The sequence below is a fragment of the Mercenaria mercenaria genome, chromosome 2 (assembly GCF_021730395.1).
Source record: "Mercenaria mercenaria strain notata chromosome 2, MADL_Memer_1, whole genome shotgun sequence".
In the NCBI taxonomy this organism is placed as follows: Eukaryota; Metazoa; Mollusca; class Bivalvia; order Venerida; family Veneridae; genus Mercenaria; species Mercenaria mercenaria.
The window spans coordinates 26,849,063-26,865,965 of record NC_069362.1 but is presented as its reverse complement, the minus strand read 5'-3'; the positions used below and the strand labels follow the sequence as shown (position 1 = coordinate 26,865,965).

Here is a 16,903-nt window from a genome sequence, read left to right as displayed (position 1 = left end):
TACTATTCGCTTCCAAACATGTGTCCAGAAATTGTATTTCCTTATTTCATCGAGAATTTTTTTTGTAACAGACTTACCGAAATTGAAACTAGATTTGTCACAGGTGTGATGAATTATACACCCACAATATGGCCTTGTGACAGAACTAAGCCAATGTCAAAGCTGAACTTGCTTGACCTTTAACCTACTGACCTCAAAATCAATAGTGGTCATCTACTGGTCATGATCAACCTCCCTATGAAGTTTCACGTTTAAATGTTCAGGGTGACTCTGACCTTTGACCCTTGGAACTCAAAATCAATACAGGTCATCTGCTGGTCATGAACAACCTCCCTATTAAGTTTTGTGATCCTAGTCCCAAGCATTCTGAAGTTATTGTCCAAATTCCGTTTAAATGTTCCGGGTCACTGTGACCTCGACCTGTGACATACTGACCTCAAAATTATTAGGGGTCATCTGCTGGTCATAACCAACCTCCCTATCAATTTTCATTATCCTAGGCCCAAGCGTTCTCTGGAAATCATTTAACTGTTTCATGTTATTATAATCTTGACCTTTGACCTACTAGCCTCAAAGTCAAACTTGACCTGTATTTTATCATGTTACACCAGTGTATAAAACTTTATGATCCTAGACCCAAGCGTTCTCAAGTTATCATTCGGAGACCGTTTAACTAATCCAAGTCACTGTGACCTTGACCTTTGACCTACTGACCTCAAACATGACCTTATTTTATGTTGTTACCCCTATGTACCAAAATTTATGATCCTAGGCCCAAGCGTTCTCAAGTTAGCCTCTGAAAACCATTTAACTGTTCCGAGTCATTTTGACCTTGACCTTTAACCTACAGACCTCAAAGTCGAACTTGACCTGTATTTCATGATGTTACACCTGTTTACCAAAATTTATGATCCTAGGCCCAAGCGTTCTCAAGTTATCATCTTGAAACCATTTAACTGTTCCGAGTCACTGTGACCTTGGCCTTTGACCTACTGATCCCAAAGTCAAATTTGACCTGTATTTCATGCTGTTACACCTGTGTACCAAAGTATATGATCCTAGGCCCAAGTGTTTTCATGTTATCATCCGGAAACCGTTTAACTGTTAAACGTTTAGTCAGCAAATTTTACTGTGAAAGATTCTAGTGGTAGTATAGATATAGAAAATAAAATGTTCTCCCATTACAGAACTGAAGTACTGATAACATAAGAAACAAATTAGCTCTATATTGATACAAGAACGATGAGGTAGTAAAACAAACATTTTATATGATGAAAAAGTAAATATCAATCTCACTGTGTCAATCAGCTTCCCCCGGCACAGTTACATGCATTTCGTAGTTAGACTATATGGGATACGAACCCCTGACAAAATTCCCCCTGCTTAATCAGACAGAGGCACACAAAAACTCCCGTTAGTTTTTTTTTCAATTATAGGAGAGATCGGTTTGTATACAAATCATTAGCATTTTGTATTTTCAGAATGGATAAGACATTGATCGGGTGGGCAGACACCGAACGTCCATGTTTTTTGTAAAAAGTGATGTTTTTCTATCAGCCTAAACTTTCTTAAAACACAAATTATATAAATATTTCTTTAATCAATGGAAAGCTTATAAAACAAGCAATTTAATAAAAAGAAATTATTATTTCAAATTAAAATGGATTAATTATGAACTTTTAACTTACAGCGTTGTTCTAAAAGTTTTGAACATCATCACTATTAAAATCAAATGTCGTCTAAAACGGTTATTCATTAAAAAAGGATATTTGAATAAGAAAATATGAAAATAGTATTTCAAAACTTTTTAAATTTTGAAAATCCATAAATGAGCAAAAAAGTTATCAAAATAAAAAAGATTCTGATCCTATACACAAATGGTGGAAAAACAGTTTTTGCCCACCACCAGATAAACAAATGATAATGTGTGACGTCACAGCGATCTCCCCTGTATTCAAATTTTTGCCTCATTTCATTTAAAAATTGATAATTATCATGTTCAAAAATGTAGTTTTTAATGTGTTTTTCATCAGTTTAAAGCTTTTATTCCACATAATCAATGGGGGGAATTATGTCCACTTTGCTCAAATTGAGCAGGGTGGGTTTTCAGTCCTGCGGGGATATTGTCCTACATTCAGACAATTCATATTTCAGACATATTTCAAGTGAGATATTTTGACATGTTACCATACCATTAGAGCAAGTTCACAAAAACATTGCAATGATGATATTCTAGACCTAAATCTCAATGTTACACACATTTTCCCAAACTAACCCTTATCATGCTGGACATGATTGATTCTGCCTTTGCGACCAATGTGGATCATGATCCGCCTGCACATCTGTGCAGTCTGATCAAGATTTGCAATGTTTGCCATTCGGCAAATATCTTTTTGGTAAGCACCCCTTTTAACACTTAATGGTAGTGTTCAAAGTGGAAGATAGACAATTTCATTATAAAAATTTAGCAGGGTAAGGGTTAATTTCAATGTTTTTATACCTAGTCTACAAAACTGACAAGACCATTTCACTGGCCTATAGAAAAGTGTTGTATACAAAAACTTCCTTTCAATTAAGCCGCTGAAACAAAGTTTTATTTTGTAGCATTTAGGTTGACTTATATAATCATATAATTGGGTAATTACTATACTAGTATGCTTTTCTCTGTTAAAACACTCTTACACCAGAATGAGGTCACGTTAACATGTGGTGACATCACTGTTTTTGTTGCGACTAAGAAAGAGCACTTCTATATTTATCTACTGTTTTAGATTAAGGGCATGTTAGAATCGAAATAATTTATACCAAAACCATATTTTAATACTATTTATACACTCAGGTGGTAATATGTCATACAAATAATTTCACTCGGGCTGTGCCCTCATGAAATTACCATGCTCGACATATAACAGCCCATCGTGCATGAATAAGTGTTAAAACACTCTTTTGCTATAAATCATTTCTTAAATACTGGTACTGATGATAAACCCAGACAGATGATAAAGTCGACCACCTTGGAAATATTTTATTGCAATCAGTTATTTATAAAATTGAATACACCATCTAATAGTTTCCATTTACAACACCAACTGGTGTAAATAAAAACAAAATTGGTAAATATTCTGTATAAATAAATGACTTACATTTATCTGTATAAAAAATATTTATCCAAAATTACTGGGGAAGAGGGTGTTTTTTTGCCCATACTCACTGTCGCCACATGAAGGCCTGACATTGGGTCACTTTTCATTACTTGATCAGGAATGACTGTTGCAGCTTTTTGGGGAAAATTTCAATATAATACTACGAAAAAAATTTTGTAGATGACAAAGTGTTCGAATTTATCATCAGTCAGCCTGCTTACAGTCCCCATTTTACTAACCCGTTTCAGGGCCTCGCTTCGTGTGAGTTTGCTAACTAAATATAAATTTGAATTATGTAAAGTTTTCAGCAAATGTTAAGCTTTATTTTGATACCAACCACTGATTACAAATTGCAGAAATAAAAAAGTTACAGGTAAAAAAACTCATTTTCTGTTCGGGTTTATCATCAGTACCAGTAAACAAAATAGACAAGGATGTACCTATGGAATATGTCCTGAAGGAAATACTTGACCCTTGCTCCACCGTCTGCTCGTCCACTTTCATCATGCACCAGCACTATCAAATCAAAGGCAGCATCCCACTGAACTAGAATATATCAAATTTCATTAGGTCTTGAAAAAGGTTATGCAACTGTGAACAAGAAACTAACAAGATATGAAAACAAGATATTAGAAGTACTGTACAGTATTATGGCCTTTTTATTTTTAGCATTTTGTAATAAACAATCAGTAGCATTCTTGTTTTAAAATGAAATAAAAACAAAGTCAGATCATTAGTTGTCTTGCTGGTAGCGGAAATGTAATGAGCTGTGCCATGTGAAAACCAACATAGTGGCTTTGTGACCAGCATAGATCCAGACCAGCATGCGCATCCGCGCAGTCTGGTCTGGATCCATGCTGTTCGCTATCAAAGCCTATTGCAATTAGAGAAACTGTTAGCGAACAGCATGGATCCTGACCAGACTGTGCGGATGTGCAGGCTGGTCTGGATCCATGCTGGTCACAAAGCCACTATGTTGGTTTTCTCATGATACGGCTCTAATCATTTTGTATTTGATACTTCTTTGAATCTTGCATCCACCTAAGAACTGTTTTTATTCTGTTTTACCTATTTTGTGCAAGATGGTTTTTCTCCATGCAGTGTCTAATTTATTGTTTTGTTCTTATTCTTGTATAAAATCGGCAGTATCTTTATTTTAATCAATACAGAAATTATGGCAGGGTAATGCTATTTAAAGTGGTCATAATATTTGTAGAACTAACCATTTATGCTTGAAAATAATACAGGAGAGCTGTAAACTAGAATGTGTCTGTAGGACACAGGGTGTGCCCCCCCCCCCCCCCCGCCCCCACCCACACACTGCTGTTACATTTGTCACAAATAAGGGGAAATAATTCAAATGTTTGCAGTCTTAATGGGGTAATATAGCCTTAACTAACATCAATTAATTAATTTTTATGAAAAGGATTCAGTATTCTAGGCCATATAATTTTTGAGCTATGAACATCACAAACAAAAAATCAACTATTTTGGCTATTGCAAGGGCCATAACTCTGTAAGAAGTGCTAAGATTATCAAGAAAAATGCCAAGTGTGCAAGGTCACATTATGATAAAGACTCAAGCAAGGTTTCATGAATTTACCTTAAATACTTTTTGAGCTAGGCACATAATTAGGTGAAAATGTGCATTTTTTGATAATTTCAGGGGTCATTAAAAATAGGGGGTGGACCCAGCCAAAGACCAAGAGGTTTGCAAGTTTATATCATGATAAAGACTCATGCAAGTTATCACCCATTTATATCTTATACTTTTTGACCTATGTTTATATTTAACATAAAATGTAGATAAACATAATTACTGGTAATTGCTCACCAGAGCTGATCTGGCCTAATGACCTAGTTTTTGACCCCACATGAGCTAGTTTCAAATTTAAACTAGAGATCATCAAGACAAACATTCTGACCTAGTTTCATAAAGATTGAGTCACAACTGTTGCCTTTAGAGTGTTCACAAACTTTTCCTTCGATTTGACCATGTGACATAGCTTTTGACCCCGAATGACCCAGCTTAAAAACTGGACCTAGAGATCATCAAGACAAACATTCTGACCAAATTTCATGAAGACTGAGTCACAACTGTGGCCTCTAAAGTGTTCACAAGCTTTTCCTTTGATCTGGCCTACTGACCTAGCTTTTAACCCCACATGCCCCAGTTTCAAACTTGACCTAGAAATCATCAAGATAAATATTCTTGCCAAGTTTCATAAAGACTGGGTCACAACTGTGGCCTCTAGAGTGTTCACAAGCTTTTCCTTTGATCAGGTGACCTAGTTTCTGACCCCACAAGACCAATATTCAATAATGACCTAGAGATCATCAAGACAAACATTCTGACTAATTCTCATGAATTTCAAACTTAAATTGTGGTCTCTGGAGTGTTGACAAGATTTTCCTTTGATTTGGTCTAGTGACCTAGTTTTTGACCCCATATGATACAGTTTCAAACTTGACCTAGAGATCATCAAGACAAACATTCTAAGTTTCAATAAATTAATATTGGGTTACAACTGTGGCCTCTACAATGTTCACAAGTTTTTCGTTTGATCTAACCTACTGACCTAGTTTTTGACCCCACATAACCCAGTTTCAGACTTGACCTAGAGATCATCAAGATTAACATTCTGACCAAGTTTCATAAAGATTGGGTAAAAAATGTGGCCTCTAGAGTGTTCACAAGGCAAATGTTGACGAACGACAATGACGGATGCTGACGGTTGCTGGAATATGACCGGTCACAATAGCTCACCTTGAGCACTTTGTGCTCTGGTGAGCTAAAAACAAACAAGAGCTCCGCCAAGTGGGGCAATATACGCCCCAAGGGTTATATTAGAGAATGATGGGAGCAAAATTTCAAGAACTTGACTGTTGAAGTCCAAAGGACAGGAAGAACAAAGGGAAGACATTTTTAAAAATTCCAAGTCGACAGGAAAAAAATTCCACAAAAAACAAGAGCTGTCTCCATAGGATGACACATGCCCCCGATGGCACTTTAAATGAATAGTTATGGCCGATGTTCGAGTTTAGGACCTTTGACCTACAGAGCTGGGTCTTGCGCGCGACACGTCGTCTTACTGTGTCGCACATTTATGCGTAGTTATTTTAAAATCCATGCATGAATGACAAAGATATGGACTGGACACGCCCATCAATGCACTATCATGAAAAAAGACCTTTAACATCTAAGTGTGACCCTGACCTTTGAGCTACGGACCTGGGTCTTGAGCATGACACGTCGTCTTACTGTGGTACACATTCATGCCAAGTTATTTGAAAATCCATCCATCAATGACAAAGATATGGACCGGACACGCCCATCAATGCACTATCCCTTAATGTCTAAGTGTGACCTTGACCTTTGAGGTACGGACCTGGGTCTTGCGCGCGACACGTCGTCTTACTGTGGTACACATTCATGCAAAGTTATTTGAAAATCCATCCATCGATGACAAAGATATGGACCGGACACGCCCATCAATGCAATAACCTTTAATGTCTAAGTGTGACCTTGACCTTTGAGCTACGGACCTGGGTCTTGCGCGCGACACGTCGTCTTACTGTGGTACACATTCATGCAAAGTTATTTGAAAATCCATCCATCGATGACAAAGATATGAACCGGACACGAAAAATGCGGACAGACCGACAGACCGACAGACAGACGGTTCAAAAACTATATGCCTCCCTTCGGGGGCATAAAAAATCCTTACCAGGTACAGATATGTCAAAATACACCTAAAAATTGGAGGTACCATCCATGTTGTACCACAGAAAAGTGATCTCGGTTTTTCACTATGCAAACTTTAACATTTATTCTAAGTCAAAAGGGGGCCATAATTCACTCAAAATGCTTGATAGAGTTGCCTCCTCCTTTTTACAGACTGGGGTCATGATGGTAAACAAGTATGCAAAATATGAAAGCAATATCTCAATGGACTTTGAAAATATTTGGGGTGGTACGCAAACTTTAACATTTATTCTAAGTCGAAAAGGGGCCATAATTCAGTCAAAATGCTTGATAGAGTTGCCTCCTCCTTTTAACAGACTGGGGTCATGATGGTAAACAAGTACGCAAAATATGAAAGCAATATCTCAATGGACTTTGAAAATATTAGTGGTGGTACGCAAACTTTAACTAATGCTCACGCTCACGCCGCCGCCGTGGTGAGTAGGATAGCTCCCCTATTCTTCGAATAGTCGACCTAAAAAGGAATCTGCCAAATAAAAAACAAGAGCACTGCAATGCAGAGCAATATACACATGAAAAAAGTCAAATGACCTTTGACCCCTAAGTGTGACCTTGACCTTAAAGCGAGCCATCCTAAACATGTGCTCTGCATGTTGTCATGATGTGGTGAACACTTGTGCTAAGTTTCTTTAAAATCCTTCAAGCAGTTCAAGAGTTACAGAGCGGACACGAAACAAAGATATATGACCTTTGACCCCTAAGTGTGACCTTGACCTTGAAGGGAGCCATCCGAAACATACGCTCTGCACATCGTCTCGATGTGGTGAACATTTGTGCCAAGTGTCTTTGAAATACTTTAAGGGGTTCAAAAGTTACAGACATGAAGTTGCTAACGGACGGACAGACGGGCACCGGCGTCATAACATAATATGTCCCTTTGGGCGTATAAAAATGTATGGGTCTGGAAATTGAACTCGTGATGAAAAAGTATGAAATGGATGGTGTTACCACTTGGCCAACGAAGAAAAAGCTCTTTGCATTGGAAACTTTGTGTATCGACTTAATCTTATGTTTTTCTTTTGTTTATAATTCAAAACACCATAATACTGTCCAATAATGACAGTGGGCCAGCAAAGGAATCATTATAAAGTCTGTCAACATTGATACATTTAATCATAAATGATTACCCTGTGTTAATGAACTTCATGATATCATCTCAAGCTTGTAATGATATCATCAAGATTGCAAAAGACTTTCATTGTTTGGTAATTGAAAAGTATATAAAGTCACTTAATATATTTGAACACATATTGAATTTGAATTAATGTCTATAATCATACTTTGTATTTTCATGAAATACAATGCTATTTCGCTATATAAAATGGATTGAGCTGTTTAGCAGAGCATTACTAGACAATGCTGTACATAACTAAGCTTTTGGAAAATAAGATTTTTAAAGTTTTTCCTTTAGATTTCCAAAGCAACCACTGAGAAATCTGCGAGGATCTGAATTCATTGAATAATTTTGAAAGACTGTCTACTAAGTAACATTTCTGCTAAATTTGGTTGAAATTTGCCTTGTGGTGTAGGAAATCAATTAGCCAAAAGGGACTGATGGATAACCAACATCCAGTGGTTCTTAAAAAAGAGGAAGTGGGTTGGTGGATTTCTGTATTTTCTCGATCAATTCAAGTCTAAATAGAAGCCAAATAAGGGAAAAATAGGTCTCAGCATTCATGTTTTCTATGAAACTCTTATCAATACACTGACAGTTACATAACTGGAAAAATAGCGCTGCTTCTACACTCCATCCTAGAATTTTTTTCTGATGTCAAATTAGACATGACAAAAATCCTGTAAAAAGCTGCTGTCTACACTGTCAAAAAAAATTAAATGTGATACTTTGAACAAAAATTGAACAGATGAAGACAAATTTTAGTAATAATATCTCAAACTTACAATATAGCCCTCTTGGTCTTGAGATCGTAGCATCTGAAAATATCGAGTACACAGTCTAAGTCTTCTTGAAACAGATACACAAGTCTAGAGCTTTATGCCATCAAATGAGTAATCAACTTGTACAGATATATGCAGATTTTTTAACCCCGACCATGCTGGACACAACTGATTCTGCCTTTGCAACCAATGTAAATCAAGATCAGCCTGCACATCCATGCAGTCTGATCGTGATCTGCATTGTTCACCATTCAGTCAGTATCTTTTTGGTAAGCACGCCTTTTAACAGTTAATGGTACTGTCCAAATTGAATGATGGACAAGTTCATTATAGAAATTTAGCAGGGTAAGGGTTAAAATCCATGTCGGCTCAAAGAGCAATCATGTCTACATACTGAAATTGTACTAAATCATAAACATGTATACATGTAACTATTGGTTTGTGCAAACAACTAATAAATACAGAGAATTTAAATAAGCCAGTTGTGAAATTTAGCACAGACTTCTCCTGAACAGGAGTAGTTAGACGCTTATATGCTGTTTAAAAACTTGCCTTTTGTTTCAGTTAGTTGAAATATTCCAATAATATTTAATATTAAAAAAACGAAAAATGTCATAAAATGTTGCTCAAATGTGACTGACCACCTTTAATATAAAGTTTAATCAGATCAAATTACACAAATATAAAAGCATCATAGTGAAAACTTTGCACACACTGCCTAAAGACAAATTGAGACATGACTATGTTCTACACTTTGATATTTCTTTGACTAATGTGTGCACCATTCACAGCACCATATGTAGAAACAATGAATTAGGTACAAAATCTTGAACTGTTTTCACTTCAACATTGCTAAATTACTGGACAAGTAGCTAAATCAAAACGTATGCTTACATTTCAAAAGGTCATCTTTGAGCTCCCTTAGGTTCTGTGTGGAAGCTAAAGTTGCTATTGGAGAAATCAAAACAGGTCCATCTACACGGTCAAACATCTGAAATTAGATTGTATACATAAAGGTAAACAATATGCTCGTAAAAACAGCCATTTCCCTATGCTGTCAGGTCATTTTTACCAAGAGGGTCATGGTGGTCCCATATCGTTCTCCTAAAAAAATCAAAGCCTTGAGATGTCTGGTGGTTGTGGGTTTTGCTAGATTTATTTTCATTTTAAATGCCAATCTATAAATATACATGTATAAGAAACAAATACTAGTGTGCTTCATATCTAAGATAAACTCTGCCTGACCTTACATGAACTTATCTTAACTGACAGCTGGGAGTCAGTGATGTAACCATGGGCTGGAATACCTTGTAACTGACAGGTCTTATATAATCTAAATACCTTGTAACTGACAGATCTTATATAATCTAAATGGCCAGTGTGAATGGATAGAGGATGAATAAGAACTGCTTATCATTGATAATTCATCCGCATTGTTCACGAATGGGACTATTTTGTGTGGCACATGAACATCCTTTGGATGTGATTTGGAATCAATTAAAGATGCTACATGACTGTCAGAAATACACTTAACTTTGGTAGCAGGATAAACCCGCAACAAAAAACTGTTCTGGTAGTCATCAAAATAACATTTCTGCAAAATTACTTTGAAAGCCAGCCTGAAGATTTAAGTAAATGTATTTCATTTAGCCTCAGAGATAAAACAAGCCCTGCCCCAAAAGGGCCCTTGTTTCAGAAATATCAACTGGGCTTGAAAAATATTTACTTAGTGGAACAGCAAACCACAAAGATAGCCCTGAAGTTATTTATGAACTGGGTCAGTGGTTTTCCTACAAAAGATTTGTTGAAGTTTCTGCTAAATTTAAATATAGGAAAAAGTGACCATGCAATCTGGGGGCCATCTTTTTAGTGAAAATCAAAATATTTTTAACAACTCTGGCTGATGATAAGAAAATTGTGTGAAATAAAATCAAGCTAAGCAGCAGTATTTGATGAAGACTTAAAATTTCAAAATAGTGACCCAACCCCTATTGTGGTAATGCATTTTGATTAACTGAAATGATTTGTTTAATCTTGATTTAGTGTGTGCAATCAGTTTTGAAATTGGGCCAGCAATTTCTATAAAGTTTCCATGTGTGTATATAGGGAAAAGTAACTGAAAGAGCCCTTTCTGCTCTAATAGCATTTAGTTTTATTCTGTGCATCTGAAACAGCCTACAGTTTCAATAGCATTTAATTTTAATTTGTGCATCTGAAACAGCCTGCAGTTCAAAAAGCATTAAGTTTTAATTTGTACAACTGAAACAGCCTACAGTTCTATTAGCATTTAGTTTTAATTTGTGCATCTGAAACAGCCTACAGTTCCAATAGCATTTAGTTTTAATTTGTACAATTGAAACAGCCTACAGTTCTATTAGCATTTAGTTTTAATTTGTGCATCTGAAACAGCCTACAGTTCTATTAGCATTTAGTTTTAATTTGTGCATCTGGAACAGCCTACAGTTCTATTAGCATACCTGATAATTGTTGAGTTCATCTGCTGATACTCCAGACCCAATACCAATCACCATGAGTTGAATACCCTCCAGAGCTAGGGCTCGAGCCTCTGCTTCAGCTAACAATTTGTTTCTGGCCTGGCCAAGGGTTATCAGGTAACCTAGCTTGCTGGCAGACTCCCTGTTGTTGTCAAGAAAATATCTGAGCATGGCCTTCAGTCCTGAAATCATGAAGTGCTTATTGATGTAAAGCAATGGAAAATCTTTGTCATGATAAATCATTGCCTGCTTTTAAGTAATTAACCTTAAGCTTGCTAAATTCTTAAAATGAACTGGTATGTCATTCAATCTGGGCAACACAATTCATCATTTGAAGGGGTTTTCACTGAAAATTTACTGATTGAATAGTGAACAGTGTAGACCATGATCCGTGCTGGCTGATCTTAGTCAGCACTGGTCGCAAAGGTAGAACCACTTGCCGCCAGCAGGCTAAAGGTTAAAGAAGGATCCATCATGTTTATTTATTTATTTGGGTTTTACGGCGCACCAACACAGTATAGATTATATGGCGCCAAACAGGACTACAAATTTTGGTTTCACATCTCATTTAAATCGAAATAAAAACATGAGGTATGGAAGGATCCATCATGTACAAAAGCTCTCTATTTCACACTTTTTTCATTAACATTTTGACTTCATAGCCTTTATCAAAATGCCAATTGTCAATGTATTCCAAGAAAGCCAAGATGTAATTATTAAATTTGAAATTTATCTTTTTGATAAAGGCCATTAGGTCAAAGTGCTAGAGACAAGAGACAAGAGTCACCTTGGACAGCACCTTGGACAGTGTCACATTGGACGGCGTCACCTTGGACAGCACCTTAACAACTGTTTCATTAGAAAGTTGGCCAAGATGAGCAAATATTTTGAAATGATGAAATGTATGCATTTTAGTAAGAGAAGAGTGTTATCAAGATTACTATGTTCAATATGCAGGCATCAGTTATATTTTATATACACTTCAGCTCCTTAACTGTTCCTTATCATGCTAATAAAAATCAAACACATTGTGAAACATTTTGATAATGAGTAAAATAAAGGGAGTTAATTCAACAAACGGGCCATAGTGGCCCGAATTTGCTTACCTGACATTAATAACTGTACCTTGACCTATGCAGGAGTGCTGGCAGAACAATATTATTAACAAGTATTAATTTAAAAGTGAAATATTAAAACCATAGGCTTTTTAACCTGCAAGTCTAAGCTTTAGAAATTGGACAGTTTGCTGAGCTCATGTAACTGTCAATGTACTTTTTTCACAAGGTATTTTTATAATTCACTGTTTTCTCTAAACAATATCAAACCTTAATAAGCATACATTAGACACAATGCTTATACAAAATTCTGATTATCAACTGTTTGTGTTCACCATACCTGATGATAGTTCAATGTATTGTTTAGAAATTGGTCTTAAAAATGTGTTTGCTATAAGCATGTTCACTATTAACACTATTTCACATTGAATAAAGAAGGGGAAATTGGGACAACTAAAATGGTTCCTTGTAACCAGAAATCCTTTATAACTTTGTTCCTTATAACCAGAAATCCTTTATAACAATGTTCCTAATATAACCAGAAATCCTTTATAACAGTGTATGTTACAAGGGAAGTTAAATATCAAGAATTTTAACCTAAAACACAGACAAAAACAAGAGGGTCATGATGACCCTGGATCATTTCCCTGAGTAATATGAGTCACATGTTTAAAATGGCACACTGATGCTAAAATAGTAGAAAGTAGGTCAGTAGATCACATTCATGGTCACTGAAGGTCAGTTTTAAGATTGGTGTGCAAAATTGTACACATCATCCAAATTTCAAGGCTGTATCTTAATCAAGAGGACCATGATGACCCTGGATCGCTCACCTGAATAATATGAGCTACATGTTTCAAATGTCAAACTGATGCTAAAATATTAAGAATGTATGGTCACTGAAAGTCAGTTTTAAGACTGGTGTGCAAAACTGTACATGTCATTCAAATTTCAAGACTGTACCTTAAAAAAAACAAGAATGTAGCTCAGTAGGTCACATTCATGGTCACTGAAATTCAGTTTTGAGATCAGTCTGCAAAACTGTACATGGCATCCAAATTTCAAGGCTGTATCTTAAAAAACAAGAAAGTTGGTCAGTATGTCACATTCATGGTCAGTGAAAGTCAGTTTTAAGATCAGTGTGCAAAACTAAACATGTCATCCAAATTTCAAGGCTGTATCTTAACAAACAAGAAAGTAGGTCAGTTGGTCATATTCCACATGACCTAGATTCGAACTTGACCTAAAGAACATAAAGATTAACATTCTGACCAACTTTCATGAAGATACAGTCATAAATATAGCCTCTACAATGTTAACTAGCTTTTCCTTTGATTTTTTGACCTGGTGACCTAGTTTTTGACCCCACTTGACCCAGATTTGATCTCGACCTAAAAATCATCAAGATTATCATTCTGACCAAGTGTCATAGAGTACCTGTCATAAATGTGGCCTCTAGAGTGTTAACAAGCTTTTCCTTTGATTTGACCGTGTGACCTAGTTTTTGAACCCACCTAAGACTTGAACTTGACCTAAAGATCATCAAGATTAACATTCTGACTAAGTTTCATTAAGATATGATCATAAATCTGGTCTATAGAGTGTTATTGTACGTTTTAATTGAACTAGCGGGGCATGGTTTCGCGGCGGTCCACTGCATTATTGTGCAGGATATGTAGTATATTCGGCAACCTGATTTCTTGGCGATCTATCTTACATTGTAACCAATGTAGCGTTGAATTTGTCGCTGGTTACTGAATTAAACAATTATACTGCTTTACCTATTTTGCTCGTTTTTTGAGATTACGATTATTTGCTTAAGTCAGATTAACATTCTGACTAAGTTTTACAGGGATATTATCATAAATGTGGCTTCTAGCGTGTTAACAAGTTTTTCCTTTGATTTGACCCACAGGTGGCAGTAACGTACCTAGGATACAGTATGGGTCCATGAGCCATATGCCCTTAAATTTACTACAATTATAATGTTTTCTTAGGAAAAAAATGACAAAAAGCCATTTTGAAAAAAATTTTGCTCCTGTGACAATGAGCCATGAGAAAGGTGATCAAGAACAGTTTGACATGTGCATTGCTTCCAGGTCCGTATTTTTTTTCAAAACAATATTTCCTTATCAATGGTTGGCCGCCTTTTCGGCAAAAGATTAATCTTTCAGAAAAACCTTACTTCAAAACCCAGTTCCAAACCGTTTACGCATCACGAGCGAGCAACGGCATAAGAAACGATAGTGATTTCTCCACCCGAAGAAATCCCACACATTTTTCGCACCGAAGTCTCCCCTGTAAAACAAATCAAGTACACCATGTCAGTTAAAAATAGCACTGCAAGCAGTCAGAATAGGCTAAATGTAAACTGACAAGACTAAAAATAAGGTTCAATTCTACTTAATTACTTACCAGTTGTTATTTATTTGAATTTGGTAAATAATCCTCGTGAGCCATCGCTGCTTGTTTATATTCGGGTACTCTTTGGATTTTATCGCTACGTTTGAAATACGTAAACTGTCTCCGCCAATGAAAACGTTCTTTACAACCACCGTCTTGTCAACGGTAATCATGGCAGGCGAAGGTAATTTCCGAAAGCGAAAATGTTAAATAGCGAATTTGTAAGTAACAAAGTAGGATTGAACCTAGTTTTCGGTCTTGTTACTTTGTGTTTAGTCTGTTATGAACGGTTATTACGTTATTTTAAACTCGCATTGTGAGCTTGATGTGTTTTAGGGGGGAGACTTCGATGCGAAAAATGTGTGGGATTTATTCGGGTGGAGAAATCACTATCGTTTCGTATGCCGTTGCTCGCTCGTGATGCGTTAACGGTTTGGAACTGGGTTTTGAAGTAAGATTTTTCTGAAAGATTAATCTTTTGCCGAAAAGGCGGCCAACCATTGATAAGGAAATATTGTTTAAAAAAAAAATACGGACCTGGAAGCAATGCACATGTCAAATTGTTCTTGATCACCTTTCTCATGGCTCATTGTCACAGGAGCAAAATTTTTTTCAAAATGGCTTTTTGTCATTTTTCCCCTAAGAAAACATTATAATTGTAGTAAATTTAAGTGCATATGGCTCATGGATCCATACTGTATCCTAGGTACGTTACTGCCACCTGTGATTTGACCCAGTGACCTAGTTTTTTACCCTAGTTGATGAAATATCAAATTTGTCTAAGATATTATTAAGGGTAATATTCTGACCAAGTTTCATTAAGATTGGGCCAAAATTGTGACCTCTAGAGTGCTAACAGTCAAACTTGACAACTGACAACGGATGACGGACACAGGGCAATCACAAAAGCTCATCTTGAGTACTTCATGCTTGGGTGAGGTAAAAACAAGAAAGTAGACCAGTAGGTCAAGATCACAGTCAAGTGACCCCTAATCGCTTGGGGTCATCAGGTAATTATAATTAAACAGTCTATGAAATATGATCAGATAATTTTTTAAGTACTTATTCCTATATAACTCATATAACAAATGACCCCCAGGGCGGGACCTCTTTTCAGCCAAGGGGCATAATTTGAACAATCTTGTCAGAGATCCACTAGGCAATGCTACAAACCAAATATCAAAGGCCTAGGCCTTGAACTTTCAGACAAGAATATTTTTATTTTATTTTCCCTATATAAGTCCATGTTAAATTTGGGACCCCCAGAGCAGGGCCTCTTTTCACCCCAGGGAAATAATTTGTAAAATTTTGGTAGAGGACCACAAGGCAATGCAAAAGTACCAAATATCAAAAGCCTAGGCCTTGCAGTTTCAGGCAAGAAGATTTTTAAAGTTTTTGCTATATAAGTCTATGTAGAATTTGAGACCCCCACCCCCCTGGGCAGGGCCTCTTTTCACCCCATGGTTATAATTTGAACAATTCTGGTAGAGGACCACAAGGCAATCTACATGTCAAATATCAAAGGCCTTGGTCTTGTGGTATTAGACAAGAAGATTTTTTTCCTATATAAGTCTATGTAAAACTTGTGACCCCTGAGACAGGGCCTCTTTTCATCCTAGGGGCATAATTTGAACTTCTTCATAGAGAACCATTAGATGATGTCACATGCCAAATATCAAGGCTCTATGCCTAGTGGTTTTGAACAAGAAGATTTTTTAAGTTTTTCCTTTTGATTGCCATTGCAAACAGAGTTCCATATAGAATTCAATTCTTTGAAAAATTTTGAAAGGAGACCACTCAAGGAACTTTCTTGTAAAGTTTGGTGTAATTCTGCCCAGTAGTTTTCAAGAAGAAAGTTGTTTTAGAAATTGTTGACGGATGTAGGATGGACGACCGACATTGAGCAGTCACAAATGTTCACCATGAGCCTTTGGTTCAGGTGAGCTAAAAACATTTAAAATGTGACACATTATTTTCAATTATAAAAATTTGTGATTTACAAAATACTTTAAACTTTAGTAATACAATCTACTCATCCTTCTAAAATATTTCTTCATACTGGCAAATTCTCCCTTGACACATAAACACATGAGACTTTCAGGAGACCTTAATGGAAATGTCTAGAAACTTCTTTAGCATAAATTG

At 36.3% G+C, this 16,903-nt stretch overlaps 1 protein-coding gene across 1 annotated transcript in view; it reads right to left on the bottom strand.

The window, feature by feature from the left end:
• The window catches only part of LOC123562048 (uncharacterized), a 332,465-nt gene that overhangs the window by 233,544 nt on the left and 82,018 nt on the right, over positions 1-16,903 (bottom strand). The window contains exons 17-20 of the mRNA XM_053524913.1: positions 11,283-11,482; positions 9,700-9,796; positions 8,809-8,841; positions 3,584-3,689 (exon numbers count right to left, since the gene is read on the bottom strand). Coding sequence (XP_053380888.1) covers positions 3,584-3,689; positions 8,809-8,841; positions 9,700-9,796; positions 11,283-11,482 — 436 coding nt within the window. The remainder of the gene's footprint in view (positions 1-3,583; positions 3,690-8,808; positions 8,842-9,699; positions 9,797-11,282; positions 11,483-16,903) is intronic.